This window comes from Leucoraja erinacea, chromosome 23, assembly GCF_028641065.1.
Source record: "Leucoraja erinacea ecotype New England chromosome 23, Leri_hhj_1, whole genome shotgun sequence".
Classification (NCBI taxonomy): Eukaryota; Metazoa; Chordata; class Chondrichthyes; order Rajiformes; family Rajidae; genus Leucoraja; species Leucoraja erinaceus.
In genome coordinates, this window is record NC_073399.1 from 18,913,256 (window position 1) to 18,936,187 (window position 22,932).

General features: G+C 51.1%; 1 protein-coding gene across 1 annotated transcript in view; it reads left to right on the forward strand.

The window, feature by feature from the left end:
- Positions 1–22,932, forward strand: part of itgb4 (integrin, beta 4) — an 87,725-nt gene that overhangs the window by 31,461 nt on the left and 33,332 nt on the right. Inside the window, exons 11-26 of the mRNA XM_055654009.1 lie at positions 96–263; positions 1,084–1,160; positions 2,513–2,733; positions 4,562–4,665; positions 6,257–6,349; positions 7,653–7,782; positions 8,000–8,119; positions 10,929–11,035; positions 13,311–13,362; positions 14,057–14,245; positions 15,202–15,305; positions 16,799–16,857; positions 17,811–17,834; positions 20,172–20,320; positions 21,065–21,244; positions 22,089–22,237. Coding sequence (XP_055509984.1) covers positions 96–263; positions 1,084–1,160; positions 2,513–2,733; positions 4,562–4,665; positions 6,257–6,349; positions 7,653–7,782; positions 8,000–8,119; positions 10,929–11,035; positions 13,311–13,362; positions 14,057–14,245; positions 15,202–15,305; positions 16,799–16,857; positions 17,811–17,834; positions 20,172–20,320; positions 21,065–21,244; positions 22,089–22,237 — 1,926 coding nt within the window. The remainder of the gene's footprint in view (positions 1–95; positions 264–1,083; positions 1,161–2,512; positions 2,734–4,561; positions 4,666–6,256; positions 6,350–7,652; positions 7,783–7,999; positions 8,120–10,928; positions 11,036–13,310; positions 13,363–14,056; positions 14,246–15,201; positions 15,306–16,798; positions 16,858–17,810; positions 17,835–20,171; positions 20,321–21,064; positions 21,245–22,088; positions 22,238–22,932) is intronic.

Below are 22,932 nucleotides of genomic sequence, written 5' to 3' on the forward strand. Positions count from 1 at the left end.
GAAGTCAGGATCGAACCTGGATCTCTGGTGCTGTAGGGCAGCAACTCTACCGCTGCGCCACCGTGCCGCTGATTTCCTTTTCTGCTTGCCACCAGAATAAGTTCCGCCTCAGTTTGAAAGCTTTGGAAAACGACGGTGACATTCACCTGTGCAACATGCCCCAGGGCGACCAGGAGGGAACTATTATTCTCAAACCCAGCACTTCCACCGACTCTCTGTCGCTTGATGCCTCACTGCTGTGTGCCCAGTGCCCTTGTGAGAAGGTAAGCTCCTGCTTCTGTACCTGCAACACCATCTTCCACAACCTTTCCCTGACTGTGTGGGGTACTAGTTTCACTGTTTAGTTACACTGTACACGTACTAGTTTCACTGTTTAGTTACACTGTCTGCATAACTCATTATCACGTAGCCCACAGGCAAACTGGGCCCATTGTTCTCCTCGATCATTGTAACTTTTTTCCACATCTTTCATTCATTTGTTCTATATCTCTCTACATCATTGTCTATATATCTTGTTTCCCTCTCCCTTGTCTCTCAGTCGAAAGAAAGGTCTTGACCCAAAACGTCAGCTACTCCTTTTCTCCAGAGATGCTGCCTGAGTCGCTAAATTACTCATAGAAACATAGAAAATAGGTGCAGGAGTAGGCCATTCGGCCCTTCGAGCCTGCACCGCCATTCAATATGATCATGGCTGATCATCCAACTCAGTATCCTGTACCTGCTTTCTCTCCATACCCCCTGATCCCTTTAGCCACAAGGGCCACATCTAACTCCCTCTTAAATATAGCCAATGAACAGGCCTCAACTACCGTCTGTGGCAGAGAATTCCAGAGATTCACCACTCTCTGTGTGAAAAATGTTTTTCTCATCTCGGTCCTGAAAGATTTCCCCCTTATCCTTAAACTGTGACCCCTTGTTCTGGACTTCCCCAACATCAGGAACAATCTTCCTGCATCTAGCCTGTCCAACCCTTAAGAATTTTAAACTCCAGAATTTAAGAATTTAAGAAACTCCAAACTTAAGAATTTTACTCCAGCTGTTTGTGTCTATCTGTCCCTGACGGCCCGTTCTGCTTTGTTGCAGAAACCAGAGGTTGACTCGCCCCTGTGCAGTTCCAACGGTAACTTTGTCTGCGGACAGTGCCAGTGCAAGGAGAATTGGTAAGATAAAGCAGCCCCTCTATGTTTTGGTGATGTGATATTTGGAGAAAGCCGGGTTGGACTGAGAGGAAGGAGCGGATTTGCTTCTTCCACCACATTAACGTGTCCCAGGCAGCCTCTGGCCAGACGATGTACTGGTCCACCATTACATTTTTAGCAACTGGTTGTCCTGCACCTCCTTCAATCCAGACAATGTTACGAGAGCGCACTTGAAATCCCCCTTGGTAGCCCCCCCCCCCGTAAATGTAGCACCGAGGCCGGATGATGCGGCCGATCTCAGCCTCATTGGGACTTCCGAGGCCGATCGAGGTGTCAAATTTGTCCCCCTGGGCAGGGCTTTGGAAGTCGGACCTGGCCGGAGCCAGCAGACAGACTCGTTCCCATAGCCGACTTCCAAGGCCGACTTTGCAGGTTGGTTTCTCGGCCCCCCATCCCCCTGAGGTGATGCCACTTCCCTGGGGCACGGGCTTCATCGGGACCACCATCTGTCCCCCTGCATTGGGCCGACTTTGGTACCAACCTATAGTGTGGCTTGTTTGGTGGAACTCAAACACGGATCAAGAAGTTGTGAGTTCAAGGCACTGTGTAGAGATGTGAACACGCAGTGCAGAATGTAATGTGAGAGCGTTATAGCATAACAGTGGCTGAGAAAGTGCAGTGTAGAAAAAGTGTAAGAGCTATACTGAGGCAGGTGGGGGTGATCGACACTAAACTCAAGGGGGAGGATGAGGGTGGAATTGATGGGAATATGAGAAATAAGATGTTGTGGGGGAATACATAGAGTACTGGGACTGCCCTGTGAGCTGGTATGGACTCAGTGGGCCAAATGGCCTTCTTCCGTATCATAATAAAATAGCGATAGGAAAATATTGGGCAGTCACGGTGGTGCAGCGGTAGTTCGTGCATTACAGCGAATGCAGCGCCGGAGACCCGGGTTCGATCTAGAATACAGGTGCTGTCCGTATGGAGTTTGTACGTTCTCCCTGTGATCTGTGGGTTTTCTCCGAGATCTTCGGTTTCCTCCCACACTCCAAAGACGTACAGTTTTGCAGGTTAATTGGCTTAGCAAATGTAAAAATTGTCCCCAGTGGGTGTAGGATAGTGTTAATGTGCGATGATCGCTGGTTGGCGCGGACCCAGTGGCCCGAAGGGCCTGTTTCCGCGCTGTTTCTCTAAACTAAACTAAACTAAGGTAGCTAAGTGGGGCGATGGTGTGTTTCAGCCTTGCTCCCAGTGAGGTTTGTGCTCCATGTGTTTGAATGCATGAATGTTCTCCTCTTTGCCATCTTCTCAAAAGTCCTGAAGCTTGAACGCTGGCAGGCCAGCTGATGAATTTGCCCTTATCCCCTCAGGCGGGGTCTTCGCTGTGACTGTCTCATGGGCGTGGAGGGAAACATTGCTGACTGCATCGACCCCAAGGGAAACAGCAGTGTGCCTTGCTCTAGACATGGGGAGTGTCAGTGCGGGATCTGCCACTGCCTCCCCTCAGAGAAACATCTAGAACACTTTGACGGGAAGTACTGTCAATACAGCAACCTGCTGTGCCCGCGCTACGCCGGCTTCACGTGCAACGGTGAGTCAACCCGCACCGGCGTGTCTGGGAGGCACGGAGGTGAAGCCCCCACAGAGCATGTGTAAGAAGAAACTGTAGATGCTCGGGTCTCGACCAGAAACATCACCTATTATTTTTCTCCACGGTGTCGCAGCGGGAGAGTTGCTGCCTTACAGCGCCAGCGTCCCGGGTTTGAGCCTGACTACGGGTGCTGTCTGTACGGAGTATGCACGTTCTCCCCGTGACCGCGTGTGTTTTCTCCGAGATCTTCGGCTTCCTCCCACATTCCAAAGACGTACAAGTTTGTAGATTAATTGGCTTGGGTTTATAGACTCGGTATAAGTGTAAATTGTCTCTAGTATGTATCGGATAGTGTTAAAGTGCGGGGATCGCTGGTCGGCGCGGACTCGGTAGGTCGAAGGGCCTGTTTCTGCGCTGTACCTCTAATCTAAATAATCTAATCCGGAGATGCTGGCAGACCTGCTAAATTACTCCAGAATTATGTGTTTAACCCCCACAAAATATATTGTTAAAAAAGGAACAAAATGCTGTGAAACAGAGAATATCACAGTGGTTCAGCTCTGCAGAAGCTGGGCACACCCCTGCAATACAACACAGCAACAGAGAGGTCCCAAGAAAAAGCAAATACCTGGTACAAACTAGTGGTTCTGGTGCAATTCTGGTACAAGAAATAGTGGTTGACAGGGCAGCTATGGGCTTTCACTGCTCTTCCAACTTTCCATGGGTTTTCCACCGGAGAGGCATTGCATCCCCCAGTGCAGTGCCTCCTTGTGGCAGTTCTGGGAGCCCCGGCTGTGATTGGCCCATTGTCTCTCGATCAGCGTGTGAGCTCCTGGGGTCCAGACGGCAGATCTTCGACGGTCTGAGCAGGAGTGGAGGCCAACCACAGAGTGCCAACATCTGAGGGGCTTTGAAAGACCAACTGCAAAAGTCCACTGTCAATGCTGTCTCCGCCACCCTCGACTAGCTCTTCTATCCACAGCTAACTGGCGGTCGGCAGTGGAGATGGTTAGAAGGAGTCCCTACTGATGGAGCAGGTAGTACCTGCCACAGAGTTGGCACTAGATGCCGGTAATGGAAAACCATTACCTGGGTGGTGGCCAGTGATAACTGATCTAAATTGAACCAATGCATCACAAAATTCTTAATAGAGAACTGCGGGATTCATGGGATCACCTTCTTCAGAGATAAATCCAAAGTGGTCAATGGTTGCTAGATCCTCTGCCCAAGAGGACATTGTGAGATGAACTTCCCACTCTTCGTCTTTAGTGGAAGCTCGACTTGCGTCCACTCAGTGGGGTCACTGGGCCGGATTAGCTGGCTTCATCGCCACTGCTAATTGCACTGAAATGGAAAGATGTAACACTGAAAAAAAATCCATGTTTTAAAATTCCAGATAATTTGTGTTTCAATTTCTATGCTCATTTTATCCAACGTATTTGGACTGACCAATGGAGTTGGAAGAGTGTAGATGGACTGACCAATAAAATCAGCAGTGAGTAGATGGAATAACCAATAGTGCTGGCGGTTAGTGAGTGGACTGACCAATGGAGGGCAACAAGTAGATGGACCAATGTAATTGGGAGTTAGTAGATGAACCGACCAATGAAGTTGGCATTGAGTAGATAGAATGACCAATGGAGTTGGCAGTGAGGTGAACTGACCTATGGGACTTGTGTTGCGAGTTGGATTGACCAAGATGATTGGTTTATTGAACGTAAAGGTCAATGTGATTTGAGCTGATTTGCTGCTCATTCCAGAGCTGAGATTTGGTGTATTGGATTTTCTTGAATGTTTATTCTTTGGGTTTGTTTGTGTTTGTCCACAGATCGGGGTAAATGCTTTCAGGAGAAGTGCCTTTGTGACGATGGATGGACGGGTCCCTCATGTGAATGTCCGATCAGTAACGCTACCTGCATAGATCCTAACGGAGTAAGCTGGAAATAACGGAATTTAGTGATGGTGAAAACGATTCTGGGTGGCAGATGGACATGGGTGATAGTGACTTGACTTGTGTTTAGTTTAGGTTAGAGATACATCACGGAAACAGGCCCTTCGGCTCACCGGGTCAGCACCGACCAGCGATCCCCGCACATTAACACAATCCTACACACACGGTACAATTTACACCTATACCAAGCCAATTAACCTACAAACCTGTACATCTTCGGAGTGTGGGAGGAAACTGAAGATCTCCAAGAAAACCCACGCGGTCACGGGGAGAAACGTGTAAACTCCGTGCAGACAGCGCCCGTAGTCAGGATCGAACCTGGGTCTCTGGCGCTGCAAGAGCTGTAAGGCAGCAACTCTACCACTCTTTTTGGTCACCCTGCTATAGGAAGGATGTCATTAAGCTGGGAAGAGCGCAGAGAAGATTTACAAGTATGTTTCCAGGACTCGAGGGCCTGAGCAATTGGGAAAGGTTGGCAGGCTAGGACTTTATTCCGAGGCGGATGAGGGGTGATCTTATAATGGTGTTTACAATATTGAGTTAAATAGTTTAGGGTCAATGCACAGAATCTTTTAGGGCATCCAAGAACCTGAAGATATAGATTTAAGGTGAGAGGGGCAAGATTTAATAGGAACGTGAGGAGCAACTTTTTCACTCGGATGATTGTGGGTGTATGGAATGAGCTGCCAGAGAAGGTAGTTGAGGCAGGTAAGATGACAGCCTAGGATAGGAAAGTCACTTGGACAAGTACATGGATAGGAATGGTTTTAGAAGGATAGGGGGTATGCAGGCAAATGGGATGAGCTTAGATGGGGCACCTTGGTGGTCACTGGTGAGTGGAAGGATCAATTCCACGAGTCGCGATACTGCGGACAAAAACGCCCCGCAGGCTCGAGAGAAGGATTGAGCTGGGTCTGTTCCTTACGTGGGCCTAGAGATCTTACAAAGGGAGAAGATTTGATGCAAAATTATAGAAATAGAAAGAGAGATATGCTGGGCTGCCGTCTCCATGGGTAGCCGTGTGGAATGTGACCAAGGAGATCCTGGTTCCCCAGACATGACCCAGCCTGGAGTTACTGCTCCCCCTGCTGCACTTCCCGTGAATTGCCGGTAACATTCCCAGCACCTTAAACTTTAGTTTAGAGGTCAGGGATACAGCACGGAAACAGGCACTTTGGCCCACCGTGACCACACCCACCAGCGATCACCCCGCACCACTCGGGGCAATTTACCTGCAATTAACCCACAAACCCGTACGTCTTTGGAGTGTGGGAGGAAACCGGAGAAAACCCACGCGATCACAGGGAGAACGTGCAAACTCCGTACAGACAGCACCCGTAGTCAGGATCAAACCCAGATCTCTGACGCTGTAAGGCAGCAACTCTACCACTGGCCACCCCTGGGATTGCTGCTGGGACAGTTTCTGGGAGTTTCCAGCGCGCGTTGATCAGAGGGGAGCACCCCCTCCTCCCTTCCCCCTTCCCCTCCCCAGCTGGAGGAGGATGGGGGGGGGGGGGGGGGGGAGGCAGGGAGGCATTTCTTATCCTCCTGACCTGTATTTCCCTGACGCAGGGGCTGTGCAACGGCAAAGGCATTTGCGAGTGTGGACGGTGCAAGTGTGAAGATAAAAACGTAGACCCGACCTGCGGTGCCAACACCTACTTGGTAAGGACAACTGCTTGAGGCGTGAATGTTTGTGCTTCCCTCCCCTTTCCTCCATGCCCCCATAGAGTTTCACAGCTGCAAAGACCTACTGAGGGCAGTTTAGTATTGAACCATTGAATTAGCTGCAACACTCCTGTACCTGAACACCTGAGAGTTCCCCACTGTCGCTCAGACAGATGACCAACTTGAGAACGGTAGTTTAGTTTGGCTATACAGCCTGGAAACAGGCCCTTCGGCTCCACTGACCAGTGATCGCCTGCACACTGTCACTACCCTACACACTAGGGACAATATATCCGACAAACCTGTACGTCTTTGGAATGTGGGAGGAAACTGCAGCACCCAGAGAAAACCCACGCGGTCACAGGGAGAACGTACAAACTCCACACAGACAGCACCCGAGGTCTGGATTGTAGCTGGGTGAGGCAGCAACCCCCCCCCCCACACATACACAATAACTCGCAGCTTCTGCTTATTTTCCGTTTGGCACAATAACAACCAAGTTCCTCAGTAATCTGCAAGAGTGATGAAAGCACAGGTGAGGTGAACTAATTAAATGACACTTTATTATCACGTGACGTCACAGTGAAATTCTTTGTTTTGCACAACATACACAAAGTTTGCAAAGAGTCGCCACATATAGAGTGGAGACAAAGTTACAAAGCGTTCAATGTGGGTCCCAATGGTCCCACTTCATGGTCAGAGGGACTACGCTGGGTCCCTGTCCGGACCAACCTCCGGCACTCACGCCTCCGGCACTCGTTCAACCCCATTATTCACCTCCAGTAGGTTCAGTTTCAGTGGCGCTGGAGAGGAATAATGGGTCACTTTACAAGGAGCAATGGTCCCCATTAGCCACAGGCCGTGAGTTGGGGAGGTTTGCCGTGACCACACTGACATCATCTCATGTCTGCACACTGACCGCTCCGTGTGCAGGTCCACTTTCCGTGGTCACTTGCAGACATCAGGCTTCCAGTATCGTTCACCACTGGTTCTGGGGAAGGTCAGTTCCAGAGCAGCGCCCCACAGTACTGGTCTAGCAGGAGCTCTGGACGAAGCAAGGCCCCAGGTTTCCACGTGGGGCTGATGAATATGCCCGCCCCATTTGTTGATGAGAAAAGCCCTCAGAAATATTTCTGGGCACTCCAGTCCTGTCCTGTGCCTTGTTTCACTGTGGGTCCTTGATTTAAGGCCCTGTTCTCGCTGGAGCAGTGGTTAAATCAGGACTCTGGGCTTCCTGTAGTTCAGTGACCAGTGGTCATTGTCTGACAAGATCGGGTTGTTTCCCCTCTCTCTACTGCAGCAACTGCTCGGGCTGTGTGAAGACACTCGGACTTGTGTCCAATGCCAGGCCTGGAACACTGGGGAGAAGAAAGGGCAAAACTGCAATAAGTGCGACGATGTGTTCGAGTTTGTGGAAGAACTGAAGGAAGGTCAGTGCCGACCCTGTGCCGACCCTGCGCCGTGCACCATTAGCTTCCGTACATATTAAAATATAAAATAGACGCCCGATGTCTCCAGTTCCCTCCCAGTCCCACTGACCTTGTTCGGGCAGGTTCCGATGAGGCAGGCTTGTTGCCGCGGACAGGGCCGGAGACCTCCAGGCCACCGCGCTGGCCCGTGAGCTGATGGTTTGTTTTGTGCCGGCAGACAAGGAGGTGACGGAGAGCTGCCAGTTCCGTGACGAGGACGATGACTGCACCTACTATTACACGGTGGAGAAACTCCCAAACATCAACACCACCTACCTCCAGGTGCGGAAGAAGAAAGGTGAGTGGGACCTATTGCAGTTTTATAAACTGTTCAGTGTCAGTGTTTGTGCTCCCAGGAGCCATTTCAATATGATCTTTTCCCCAGGCTGTGTTTGGAACACTAGGTGTGGGTCTGGACACCCCATTATGTGGAAGCTGTGAAGAGGGTGCAGAAGAGATTAACCATCACACTGCTGGATTAGAGGGGACTGGCTGTGGGTAGTTTAATTTGGAGTCTTGTTCAAGCACCAACGTTGTGAGCCGATGGCCCTGTTCCTTTAGTTTTAGACATATAACATGGAAATGGGCCCTTCGGCCCATTGAGTCCATGCCAGCCACCAACACCCTTTGACTAGTTCTATCCTACACACTGAGGACAATTTGCAGAAATCAATTACCGTACAAACCTGCACGTCTTTGGAATACGGCAGGAAACCGGAGCACCCGGAGAAAACACACTCGGTCACTGGGAGAATGTACGAACCTTTTACAGACAGCACCCATAGTCAGGATCGAATCCGGGCCTCTAGCAGTAAGGCAACAACTGTATCACTGCAATACTGGACTGTGCCATTCCTATGCTGTAGTTTCCTCCCACGTGCCAATGATGTGCCAGTTTATAGGTTAATTGGCCTCTGCAAATTGCCCCTGGAGTGCTGGGAGTGACATAGAGCTAGTGCGAATGGATGATTGATAGCCAGTGTGGACCCAGTGGGCCGAAGGGCCTGTTTCCATGCTGTATCTTTCAGTCAATCAAAAAGCCACAGTATCTTTAATCCTATTCCCTCCAAGCTATTTATTTCCCTGACATCACAAGCCTGAAACTTATTTCAGGATTGGCTCATGGAAAAATCCCCCCTCCCCCCCCCCCCCCCCCCCCCCCCCCCCCCCCCCCCCCCCATCACACACTCCTTGGTTAACTTTGGCCTTTGTTCCAAACATCTACCCATCAAAAACCCCCTCACCGATTACTGGCCACGCCTTGTGCTGCCTCTGCGCTTTTCTACTCTTCCCCCTACAATCAGGGCCTCAACCGGAAACAGCATCTATCCATGCTCTCCAGAGATGCTGCCTGACCCACTGAGTTAATCCAGCACTTTGTGGCCCATCCAACTTCCACTTGGGAGCTAAGGTGGTAAAATGTAAAATTGTGACAGGTGTGAAGAGGGCGGTCCATCTTGTGGGGGACTCCAGAACCAGTGGTCACTGTTTGTGAACATGAGGAGTCGCCTATTTAAAATTGTTTGATAAGGTGATTTATAAGTAAGGGTGTCAGGGGTTATGGGGTGAAACAGGAGAATGGGGTTGAGAGAGAAAGTTTGACCAGCCGTGATTGAATAGCGGTGCAGACTTGATGGGCCAAATGGCCTAATTCTATAATTTAAGAAAATAGAGATGGGATTAAATTTGTCCCAGAGATTTATGGATCTTTGGAGCTCACTTCCTCAAAGGAAGCAGTATTGTTGAACGTTTTAAGGTTAGGGGAGGCAGATTCTTGATAAACAAAGGGGTTGAAAGATAACATAAACAGCGTGGAAACTTGCCCACACCAACCAACATATCCCATCAACACTAGTCCCACCTGCCTGCGTTGGCCCATATCCTTCTAAACCTGTCCTATTCATGTACCTGTCTAAATGTTTCAAAGTTGCGAAAGTACCTGCTTCAACTACTGTACCTTCTCCGGCAGCTCGTTCCATACACCCACCACATTCTGTGTAAAAATTGTATCGTTTTTAACCTTAAACCTATTGTCCTCTGGTTCTCGATTCCCCTACTCTGGGCAAGTTCTGTGCATTTACCCGATCTATTGCCCTTGTGATTTTGAACACTTTGAGGTTTGGGGATGTTTGGAGCCTGGTTCATGCCAACAGTCACCGGCACATTTGGCTTGGGTTTCAGTTCCACAGTGAGTACCAACTCCATGGCCACCAGTGTCAGGGCCCTGAGCGCCCTCTGCTGGGCATTGCAGCTCGTACCACCCTCGACATCTTCTACCCTTCACGGTGCTGAGGTCTGGCATTGAGGACAGCAGCTGATTAACCCATCCTCCATTATCTCACTGCTCCCTGGGTCACTCTGAGGGCTGGACTTTATTGACCCTGGCCGTGTTGTACAGTGTGTGGCCATTCATCTCCAGCCCCTGCTCCAGGGACTGCTGTAATTCTCAGAAGGAGTTTTGTTCATTGGCCGTGCCAAAGCCTTGGTCTTCGCTAGCACGTTGGCCAGTTTTTGCCGCCCCTGGTCCATGTTCGAGGAGCTAGGAATGGACTACGTTCGCATCACTGTGCCGTTAAGGCAGGAGTTCCGGGAATCTGACCCAGTGATGCTTGACTTGGTGGGGCGGAGAGTTAATGGGAAGGAGGTGTGGGGGAGTTAGGGTGGGGAAGGTTATTTAGAAGGGAATAGATGGGGTGTTATTTGGAGGGGGAGAGTTGCTTGAATAGGGTGGAGGGGTGAGTTATTTGGGGAACGAGATGGGGGATGTTATTGGGAGAGGATGGAAGGGGCGTTGTTTTGGGGGGGGGGGTAGTTATTTGGAGAGGGTGAAGGGAGAGTTATATGGAGGAATGGATGGGAACTAACTTGGAGGGTGGAGGAAAGACATTTGGATGGGAGTGGAAAGGTAAATATTTGGAAGGGAATGGAGGGGGGAGTATTTGGGGGTTTAGGAGGGGTCATTATTTGGATGGCACTGGCCGGTGGGTTTGTGGTTTATGGCCAATGTTGACATCCTGCTGCGGGTCCAAACACCAGCCGTGGGTCCGTGGGAGGAAGAGCTGTCGTCGTTCTGGTGCCCAGCCTGACAATGTTCTCTCCTTTTCCAGACTGCCCTCCCGGAGGCTTTCTCTGGCTCATCCCGCTCATTATGTTCCTGATGATGCTCCTGGGCCTGTTGCTGCTGCTGTGCTGGAAATACTGTGCCTGTTGCCGGGTGAGTGGGGCCAGGTGGGAGCCAGCAATCGGGTCGAGCACCCCCCACCCCCCATTCCCCACCCCCCCCCCCACCTCCTTCAGCCCTGGCCAAAGGAAAGGAGAACCTGGTGGAGGGAGACGAGATTATAAGAGGCGGAAAGACACAAAAAGCTGGAGTAACTCAGCGGGACAGGCAGCATCTCTGGAGGAAATGAATAGGTGACGTTTTGGGTCGAGACCCTTCTTCAGGCTGAGAGTCAGGGGAAAGGGAAACAAGAGAAATAGACGGTGATCTAGAGAGACATAGAACAAATGGGTGAAAGGCATGCAAACAAGTAGCGATGATCGAGGAAAGGTGGAGCTCACTATGGTCCATTGTTAGTTGTGGGCTAGGTGATAAAGTGTTATTACAGACAATGAAATTCAACAGGACAACTGTGAAAACTAGTACGATGACGAGGGTGGGGGAGGGGCGGAGAGAGGGGGGATGCAACGGTCACTTGAAGTTAGAGAAATGAATATTCGCACTGTCGGGTTAGAGGGTCATTAAACACCAACCAGATCCAAGATGGGGCAGAAGCGACCCCACCCATCCTGAGGTGCCCGTGGTCTAACTCTGAACACCGAGGACTCTCTCCATTAGCAAGACAGGGCAGTCCCTTGGCAGGAGGCATGGGTTTAAGGTGAGCGGAAGGAGTCGTGTAGGAGACCTGAAGGTGAGCGTTTTTAGACAGAGAATTGTTGGTGTCGGAATCGTGCTGCCAGAGGAGCGGGTGGAATCAGATGCAATCACAACATTTAAGAAGAATTTCGATAGGGGCTTAAATAGGCAAATTTAGACCAAACACAGGCAGATGGGTTTGGTGGAGACGGGGGAAAAGGTGGCCATGGTGTAGTGGGCTCAAGGGCTGTTTCTGTTGCTGTACAACTCAAGTGTGGAGTCGGTGTGGAGATGTCTGGTCCTAGGGGTGGGGGAGGAGGGAGGGAGGAGGAGAATGTATTGCCCTGTCCTGTATGGATTGAGTGCCCCCGGTGTTCAGAATGAGACCGCGAGCACCTTATCATAGGTAGGACCTATCCTGCCCAGTTTCAGTTCTGGCTAATGGTTCGATTATTTCGGGAGAATGAGTTGTCCCTTGGGTTACATGGGGGCTGGGGGAACGAGGATCATTCCTCTTCAGGAAGCAGCTCCTGGGTCTAAGGTGACCAGGTAAATGGATCTAAAGCTACCTGGTGGGCAGTAGTGGATGGGCTTACTGTAGAGTGTTTCAAGTTGGGTTCTGAAGCCCTGGTGCACGGCCCCTTGGTCTCTGTGCTATTCATCAAGAATTTTTTAAAGTTGGTTTTATTTTAGCTTTGAGTTACATCGTGGAAACAGGCCCCTTGTCCCACCGAATAGGCGCTGACCAGTGATCTCTGTACACTAGCACTATCCAACACACTAGGGTCAATTTGTAAACCAAAGATGCACTGGTTTGTAAGTTAATTGGCCTCTGTAAAATTGCAAATGGTTCCAAGTATGTAGGGTCGTGCTAGTGTACGGGGTGCTCGCTGGTCAGCGTACACTCGGTGGGCTGAAGGACCTGTTTCCGCGCTGTATCTCTACAGTCTAAAGTCTACTACTGGTGGCCTGGACCAAGACTTGTGGCTTGGGGATTGCTTTGATCGTAATCCGTAGCTTTTAGTCTCCAATCTTGGGTAGAATTGTTTAGTTTAGTTCATTTTAGTTTAGAGATACAGCGCGGAAACAGACCCTTTGGCCGCAACCGACGAGCGTTCCCCGCATACCAGCACTAGCCGACACATTACAGTTTTTTTTCACCTACAAACCTGTACGTCTTTGGAGTGTGGGTACGAACGTACAAACTCCGCACAGACAGCATCCGTGGTCAGGATTGAATCTGGGTCTCTGGCGCCATGAGGCGGCAGCAACTCTACCGCTGCGGCACCGTGCCACCCGTATAGATACGCTCTTGAAAGAGTAAAGGAATGAAGGCTATGGGGAACCGGGATGGATAGAGGAGTTGAGGTCAGCATAGACCAGCCACGTGGGACTGAGGAGCTGGGTGACTGACTCCTGCTTTGACGGTTGGCCTCCACTGGGTTTTGTGGTCTCAGTCCTGTAGAGCCCCATCTTCACGATGAATATGACCTTTAGTGAAGAGGCTTTCTTTGAAGCTCTGTAATCTAAAGCCTCAGACGTACTCTGATTTTTGGTGGGTGTTGCGTACCAATGTTGTGCTGGTACTGGTGCCTGTCTCTTGCCTGTCTAACGATGCCCATCTCTGTTGCAGGCCTGCTGTGCAAAGCTCCCCTGCTGTGCCATGCTGCCATGCTGTGCTGGAGGTAACGTCTATTCACTCTTACAATTCGGGAAGAGCCTAGTTCCTCGATAGTTCAACATTTTCTTCATCCTTTTCCTTCTCTCCCCTTGTTTATCTTATCAAAATTCAACACTTTGTATTTATCCAAATTATCGACCTGATTGGAGACCCTCAGAATGGAGACCCTCGGATCCTATTTTCAATCGGACTTTACTGGACTTAATCTTGCACTAAACGTTATTCATGTTATTCTCTTTATCATGTATCTGTGCACTATGGATAGCTCGATTAATAATCATGTATTGTATTTCCACTGACTGGTTGGCACGCAACAAAAGCTTTTCACCGTACCTCGGCACATGTGACAATAAACTAAACTCAAAATCAACTGAACTCAACTCCGATTCCCTACATTTCAGCAGTGACTGCACTTCACATGTACTTTATTATCTCCAAAGCAGATCGAGACATCATCGGTGCTTAGTAAATAAATTCTTTGACTCTCCCTGCATATTAACTCCTTGGCTATCTCTGTATATTAACTCCTAGGCTCTCTCTGAAGCATGAATGTGGACTCATTGAACCATATGATTTAACTCCATCTGTCAATGCTCCATTTAACTGTATTGTCAAGACCTTTGATCATTTGAAGTACTTTATCCAGCCATTCATGTGAACATAACGTTGATAGTATTCGTCCTTGATTGAATGTCTAGGCACCCTGGTGGGGTTTAAGGAAGACCACTACATGCTCCGTCAGAGCAAGCTCACCTCCAACTCCCTGGACACGCCGATGGTGCGGACCAACAAACTGGACGGGACGGACATTGTGCGGTGGAAGGTGACGGACAATGTGCACAAGGGAGCCACTGCTCACTCCCAACTCATCAGCCCCAAGGACTCTGGTGGGTATCTCGGGGGAGGGGAAGGGGGCCGTCACTTTGATGGGTGGAGAAGCTGTGTCTGTGTGTCTGAAGGCAGCCTCTGGGCAGCTTCTCAGTTTATGCAGCTCTGTGATTTCCACTTCCAGCAACGGTGGGCCCGAGCTTGCAGTTTTGATCTTTTAAAGAAAAGAAACATTTTGAGTTGAGGTGGCTCCTAGGGACACTGAACTACAGATGGTCACTATATAAATAGCTAGTCACTGAGGTTGACTTTTAACAGTTACCTCTGCTAGATGAACAAAATCACGGGATGAATAGATTGGGTCAACACACTTGGCCAGAGTAGGGGAATCGAGAACCAGAGGACATAGGTTTAAGGTGAGGGGGAAAGAGTTAATAAGAACGTGAGGGGTAACTTTTTCACACAAAGGGAGGTGGGTGTATGAAACAAGCTGCTAGGGGAGGCAGTCGAGCAGGTACTATCATAACATTTAAGAAACATTTAGACAGGTACGTGGATAGGACAGAATAGGAGGAGGGAGAGGGGGAAAAGGAGAGTGATGGTGTAGATGGGGAGGGCAGAAAAGGAAAGGGGGCAGGGAGGAGAGGGTGGGGGGAGACGGAGGGGCTGTAAGGGGGGGAGGGGGCGGGAAGGAAGGGGTGGAGAGGGTACAGGGGCAGGGGGGAGTTGGAGAGGGATGGAGAAGGAGTGGGTGAGTAGAGGGGAGAGATGGAGGAGACAGGGGGGATGGGGGAGAGAGGGGGGAGAGAGGGGCTAGAGAGAGAGAGGAAGAGAGAGAAGGGGGGGAGAGCGAGTGGGAGATTGGAGTTGTACGCTTAGTGCTGCATTGATTCAGGAGCTGCCCTGTCCTCCAGTACAGGAGGAGAGTGGGTGGGGCTGGGGCTTTACATGTTGAGGATTGAAGGATTGAAGCTTCCCCGTGGCCTCTGACCCTCGATCTGCCTCTCTCCGTCAGTTCTCTACAACCTGTCGCTGCGGGCAGCCCGAGTGTTCAACAACGAGCTGATCAACCCGGACTCCAGGGAGTCTGAGCAGCTTCGGCTCCTGGCGGATGAAAACGTAAGCGTGCCAGGATTATTATGGGTAATGGGGGCGAGGTTAGAGCCTGGCTCAGTGCCCAGGAACGTGATGGTGTGGCCATTGCACAGACTTGGCTAGGAGTGACTCAGGAATGGCAGCTCAGAAACGTTGCAGGGTTTCCATGTTTCATGAATGGTAAAGAGGAAGTGTCTTGCCCGGAGTATGAATCGAGAACCAGAGGACATAGGTCTAAGGTGAAGAGGGAAAGATTTAATAGGAACTTTTTCATACAAAGGCTGGTGTGTTTATGGAACGAGCTGCCGGAGGAGGTAGTTGAGGCAAGAACTATTGCAATGTTGAAGTAATAATCAGCCAGGTACTTGGGATAGGACAGGTTTAGAGAGATATGGGCCAAACGCAGGCTGGTGGGACTAGTGTAGATGGGATATGTTGGTTGGTGTGGGCAGGTTGAGGCGAAGGGCCTGTTTCCACACTCTATGACTCTATGATTCTAAGAGAGGACATGCTGGAGGATTCATCCAACAAGGCAATAGGAGTTGAGCTCAGAAATAAGATAGTTACCTTCATTCCTATGGGCTTGTACAATAGGCCTTCAATAGCCAGCAGAAGATGGAGGAATAGATATGTCGACAGATTATGGAAAGATGTAAAAGCAACAGGGTTGTCGCAGTACGTGACCCTTTATTGTCACGGGTACCGAGGTACAGACAGTGAAAAGCTTTTGTTGCATGTTAACGTTATGGTTGCACGTTTTGTTGCGTCCCAGTCAATGTTCTCCAATATTGACTGGAACATCCTCCATGCAAGCGCTTGGACAGGGTGGAATTTATCATGTGTATCCACGAAGGTTTCCTGAAATAGTGTGCAGATAGTTCAATTGTGTAGGAAGGAACTGCAGGTGCTGGCATACTAGGTGGACACAAAATACTGGAGTAACTCCGCGGGACAGGCAGCATCTCTGGAGAAAAGGAACAGGCGATGTTTCGGGTACGAACCCTTCTTCAGACTGAAAGATAGAGAAGGCCGGAACAGGGCCGGCCACAGATGACCTCAGGAAGGGTGGAGTCCACAATGGCCCATCATTAGCTGGGGAAGGTGTGGTAACGTCAGGGCTACAAGGATGCTAACAGTGGAACTGGTAGGACAGCTAGGGTGGGGGAAGGGACGGGGACGGGGACGGGGAGGTAGAAACAAAATGTAGGAGTTACTTGAAATTAGAGAAATCAACGATCATACTGCTGGGTTGTAAGTTGCCCCAAACGAAATATGAGGTGCTGCTGCTCCAATTTGCGTGTGGCCTCAAACCCCAGTGCGCAGAGCAGTGTGTGTCTGGTGAGGTTGTTCATATGTATCAGGGTGAGTGCAGAGGAGAGGCAGGGTAGTGGTGTGGGTGGTGACTCGGGGAGGCTGACCCATACTGAGGAACGTGGGGGACAGGTACACATGTATTGGCAATCCTTTGTTCAATGCTATCGATGACCACTGACCTAGGCGTGTCTTTATCTTTCCAGCTCAACGAAGTGTATAAACATATTCCAGGGGCTCAGACTGTCCAGAAAACGAAATTCAGGTAAGGATGTCCCAGTGTCGCCCATCTATGACGCCCCTCTCAGCCTCTCCTTCACCCTCTCCCCTGCCCTGCTCTCTGCTCTCTCTCTCTCTCTCTCCATCAGTTTCTCTCCTGCTTTCTCTCATCTCACTCTCTCTGCTTTGCTCCCTTTTTATCACTCGCTTTTGCTCAATCTCAATCCCTCTTCTCTTGTTCCCTGTCTCTCTCCCTCTACTGCCTCTCTCACTCTCTCTCTCTCTCTCTCTCTCTCTCCCCCTTACTCTCAATCTGCCTCCCACCCCCTTGGCTGATGCCCCCCCTGAATGGTGCCCCCTGTCTTGTGCCATCTTGCCCTCTCTCTTTCTCCGTCCCCATTATCTTTGCCCCTCTGCACCTCCATCGTAAGCAATCTCTCCTCTCGCCTCTGTCCTCCATTTCTCTTGTTCTCCTGTGCACACCCAACCTCCCGCTTTCTCTTTGCCTGGTCTCTCCTCTTCACTTTTTCTCTCCCCCACCTCTCTCCCTCAACGCATCCATGTCTCTCCTTCCTCATCCCTGCTGTTATATTCCCCCCCCCCCCCCCTCACTGTGCCTTCCCTTTGCTCACCCCTCTCCCACCTCCTCTCCCAATTACTTTTTATTTAAGCTTTCATTCCTCCTTTCTCTCTTCCCCTTTCTCTTCCTGTCTCGGTATCTTTCTACTGAACTCCTGCCACCTATTCTCCTCCCTCTTTCCTTGTCTGCCTCCTGCATTCTGCTCCTCTCCCTGTCTCTCTCCCCTTCTCCCTCTCCCCTCCACTTGACCTTCCTCTGCCCAACACCCACCTCACGGGGCCTCTCTCTCTCTCTCTTTCTCTCTCTCCCTCTCTCTCACTTCATTCTGCCTCTAATGTTGGTGATTTGTTGAAAGCTGTATCGTTGACAATTAACAACTTAACTGCCTCTTGCTAAATATCATTTTCCTTTTGTTTTAGGACCCAGCCACATGCAGGAAAGAGGTAGGTGATTTTGTGACCTGGCCCACCAGCAGCTTCCATGATATCCGTGCTCTCAATCTGCCTGTAATCGCCAGTCTCCATACCCCATCCTGCACTGTTCTTCCCAATCCATCCCTCCCGCCTTCTCTGCCGGGGAGGTTTATGTCAAACCATCTTCAGATATTTGTGTCTTAATTTCCTCATCTCAAGTGCATTTCTATCCCCATTGTCACATCCGGACGTTTAGTACCTTGTGGACAGAAGGAACAGCAGATAGACACAAAATGCTGCAAAAACTCAAGATTCAAGATTCAAGATTCAATTTATTTGTCATTTGGACCCCTTGAGGTCCAAACGAAATGACGTTTCTGCAGCCATACATTACAAACAAATAGACCCAAGACACAACATCATTTACATAAACATCCATCACATTGCTGTGATGGAAGGCCAAAAAAACTTATCTCTCCACTGCACTACCCACTCTCCCCCCCCCCCCCCGATGTCAGAATCAAAGTCAAAGCCCCCGGCTGGCGATGGCGATTGTCCCGCGGCCATTAAAGCCACGCCGGGTGATGCAAGGTCGCACACCGGGTCTTGATGTTAGAGCCCCCGGCGTGCGCTCGCAGAGTCCCGCGGCCATTCTAAGCCGCGCGGGGCGGTGATGTCAGGCCCCGCTCCAGGAGCTCTTCAACCCCGCAACTCGGGCGGGAGAAGTCGCCGTTGCGAGAGCCCTGAAAAGCGGTCTCCCTCCAGGGACCCGCGGGCTCCCGGTGCCGCCGTCCGCCAGACCCGCAGCTGCAGCCTCCGAATCTCCGGAGGTCGGGCCGCAGCAGCGCTCCACCACCGCTCCACCCGCTCTGGACTCGGCCAGCTCCGCGACGGTGAGGTGAGTCGTCGGCACCAGAGCCCCCGGTCTTCCTGTTGGAGGCCGCTCCACGTTGCAGCCCCAACGACAACGGAGACCCGACAAAGAAAAGGTCGGTTCTCCCGTGCAGGGAGAGATTTAAAAGTTACCCCCTCCCTCCCACCCCACCCCCACCCCCCCACACACATACCCCACAAAAAAAATAACAAAAACTACATAAAAACATAGACTCAGCAGGTCAGGCAGCATCTCTGGAGAAAAGGAATAGGTGATGCTTCGGGTCGAGACCCTTCATCAGACGGGTGCTGGTTTTCAAAAAAAGACACAAAGTGCTGGAGTGACTCAGCGGGTCAGGCAGCATGTCTGGAGAACATGGTTAGGTGACGTTTTGGGTCAGGGCTGAGTGGAGTTGGGGGTCAAAGCTGGAAGAGAGATACAAACAGGTCAAAGTTATAGGTGGATACAGGTGAGGGGGGTTTTGAATTGGCAGATAAGTGGACAAAGACCAAGGATGTAAAGGTAAAAAGTGAGGTAAGGAAATAACAGTAGAAAGGGTGTGAAATGTGAAGCCAGAGGAAGGAATATCTAGTTGGAAAAGGACATGGGGGTGGGGAGGGTGGAGAGGAAAGGGAGAAATTGATGTACATCCAGATGGGGGCACAGGGAAGAGGGGGGAGGGGGAGGAGTGTTTGTAGGTTAGTTCCCTAAAGTTGGAGAATTTTAGAACTGCTATCTCAGTTGGCAGCACTAGCCTTTAGACTTTAGAGATACAGCACAGAAACAGGCCCTTCGGCCCACCTGAAATCCCCCAGCCACGATCACCCCGTACACCAGCACTATCTTACACACTAAGACAAATGTACAATTTTACTGAAGCCAATTAACCTACAAACCTGTACTTCTTTGGAGTTTGGGAGGAAATCGGAGCACCCGGAGAAAACCCACGTAGTCACAGGTAGAACGTGCACACTCCACACAGACAGCATCCATAGTCACGATCAAACACGGGTATCTTGCGCTGTGGGGCAGCAACTCTACTGCTGCGTCAAGGTGCCGTAGGTAGTTAAGGCAAGTACTATTGCAGCGTTTAAGAAACATTTAGACAGATGCATGGATAGTGCAGGTTTAGAAGGATAGGGGCATGTGGCACTAATGTAGTTGGGATGTGAAATTCAGTGTGAGCCAGTTGGACTGAAGGGCTTGGTTCCACACTGTATGACTCTGTGAAAACATCTCGCATTTTGAAACCTTTCCCTTTCGCCTTCTCTGCCAACAATTTATTGTGCGCGGGAAGGAACTGCAGATGCTGGTTTATACCAAAGATAGACACAAAGTGCTGGAGTAACTCAGCGGGTCAGGCACAATCTCTGGGGGGAAACGGATGGGTGACGTTTTGGGTCGGGACCCTTCCTCCGACAGGCGAAGACTTTACCAGTGCTCGCACGGAGCGGCAGGCTGGGTTTGGTAATGTGGGTGTTTCTCCGTCCCAGGTCGGACCTGACCATCATTGACACTCAGCTGCCAGCGCCCCGTTCAGCAGAACCAGAGATCATGAAGCTCACTGAGCACCAGGTCACCATGGGAACCTTCAACGATCTGAAAGTCGTCCCGGGCTATTACACAGTGGCGTCTGATCGAGGTGAGCGGGGAGCGGGGAGTCGGTCTTTCTGCTCTGTCTGTACAGGCAGCAGGGTGTTGGCGGTGGGCTGCATCCGGTACATCACTTGGGGTTGGGGTCACTGGTATGAAGTGGATCTCTTGGGATTGGAGTAGAGTAATGGGTGGGATTTGTGTTCTCGACCTATCTCCGCAATCTCCTCCGGTGCGGAAATCCTCTCAAATATCTGCTCTCCTTCACTTCTGTTTCTGGCTAATCCGTCACCCACCGGTGGCCGTGGTTCAGAAGCCGAGGATCTGACGTCTGGCCCACAAGAACTGTCTTCATGCCTTTCCTGCTTTGAGCTTCTCTTTACCTTCTACTACTGAAGCTCCATTTCAAATTGGGTTTAATGATACGGCTGTGGTTCAACGTGAGATGCCCAACTTGTATTATTGGACCACTAGGGCTAGTGTTAGTGTGGGATGGATCTCCCTGGATTGTGTAAGAGTGGATCATCATGGATTGAATGGGATGGATCACCATGGATTGTGTGGAGTGGATCACGAGGGGTTATGGAGTGGATCACTGGAGGGTGGTGTGGACAGGTGTGATGGATCGCTTCGGGGGGGGGGGGGGGGGGGGGGGGTTGGGGGGGGGGGGGGGGGGCCTGCCATAGCTCTGACGATTGGCTTTGCCAATTTGTGGGGCCGCCGGGCGTGAGCAGTGGGGGCGGAGGCGTCTGTGCCGGGCTGCCGTTGACAACCTTTGCCGTGCTGTTGGCAGGTGCCCGGGGCCAGGTAGAGTTCCAGGATGGGGTGGAGCTGGTGGACGTGCGGGTGCCGCTCTTTGTGAAGGACGAGGATGACGATGAGAAGCGGCTGCTGGTGGAGGCGGTGGACGTGCCGCTGGGAACGGCGGAGATCACCAAGCGCTTCGTCGACATCCCCATCATCAAAGAGGCCGGTAAGGGGTTTGGAACCGGCGACTGCCCGTCGCCCCCTGGCCCGGCACGGAGCCCCTCCGCTCCCCCCCGATCACCCCCCCCCCCCCCCCCCCCCACTCTGCCCGCCAGCTCCTGACATCACTCCGGTGCACTTGTCTCCATCGAGGGGTCACGTCCCCAGGGAGTGACCGGGTCTGAGGGCAGCTCTATCTCCTCACCCGGACTCACCAGGATAAGGGTCTCAATGTCACATCATGTAGCCAGCAGTACCTACCCCACCCTTCCCTCTCAACCCACTGCCTCTGTCCCCTCTCTGCTCCTCCCCCATCTCTCTCATTCCCCCCCCCCCCCCCCCCACCCATCTCTCTCCCGAGGTGACATCATCACAAGCCTTGGTGTTCCTGTCCACCACAGGCTTACTCAGATGTTTCCCAAGCTCCGAGCTTCTTTGGTATTTGCATCTTTCCTCCCCTCCCCCTTTCCTTCCCATTCCATTCCCACTATCAATCCACTCGGTTTACGTTTCACTCCTTTTCTTCGTCCTTAATCTGACGCACTTGTCTGTCTTTCACCTCTGGTCCGTGTCACCATCTAGGCCCCCCATCTGCCAGTCTCCCCTCCTCACCTGTATCCGCCTATCACTTGCCAGTTTCCCCTCACCTTTTCCCCTCAGCGTTCTCCCCTCTGCTCAGTCAAGCTGAAGACGGCACCCGGCCATTTCCCTCCGCAGATGCTGCCCGGCTCGCTGAGTTCCTCCAGTGCTTTGTGGTTTTGCTCATGATCGCAGTGTGTGCAGTCTCTTGTGTCCACCCGTTACTATCTCACCATTCACTGAAGTCTCTCTCTCTCTCCTCCTGTCGGCAGCCAAGAGCAGCATCAGCTTCCTGCAGCCTTCCTACACGTGCCAGCGGCAGGACAAGGTGGCCAACATCACTCTGCTTCGTGAAATCACCGAGGACGGACGCACCCAGGTCTCCTACAAAACACGAGACCTCACCGCCAAGGACGGCACGGTATAGCTCACACCTGGTGACCATGGGGCGGGGCACGGTGGCACAGCAGTAGAGTTGCTGCCTTACAGCACCATAGACCCAGGTTCGATCCTGACTTACGGGCACTATCTGCACGGAGTTTGTATGTTCTCCCCGTGACCGCGTGCATCTTCTTCGGGAGTGCTCCGGTTTCCTCCCACACTCCAAAGACGTACAGGTTTGTTGGTTAATTAGCTTGGTAAAATTGTAAATTGTCCCCAATAAGGAGGATCGTGCTAGTGGTCTGCACGGACTCTGTGGGTCGAAGGGCCTGTTTCCGCGATATATATCTCTAAAATCAAAAATCATTTCAGTCTAGAGACCAGCTAGGGAAGTCTGAGAGAGTACAGCTCCCACCACTGACAGCTCAAGGGGCAGCCAGGAGCACAAACCAGCTGGCATTTCCACTGAATGGTCGATACTGTACGTTAAGCACCAGAGAAGCGGCCATTTGTTCGTTTACTGTACAGGCCGTGGGGCAGCATTTATTGCCCATCCCGAGTTGACCCCGGAAGATCCTCTGGTGAAGGCGCTCCCACAAAAATGTTGTGGAGGCAGTTCCAGGAATTTAAACCCAGTCATGACCTTATTCCATTTATCGTGTATCTGTACACTTTTTTTTAACCAGACATGAGACACTAAAACTAAACTAAACTAAACTCTCCATGTTCTCCGGA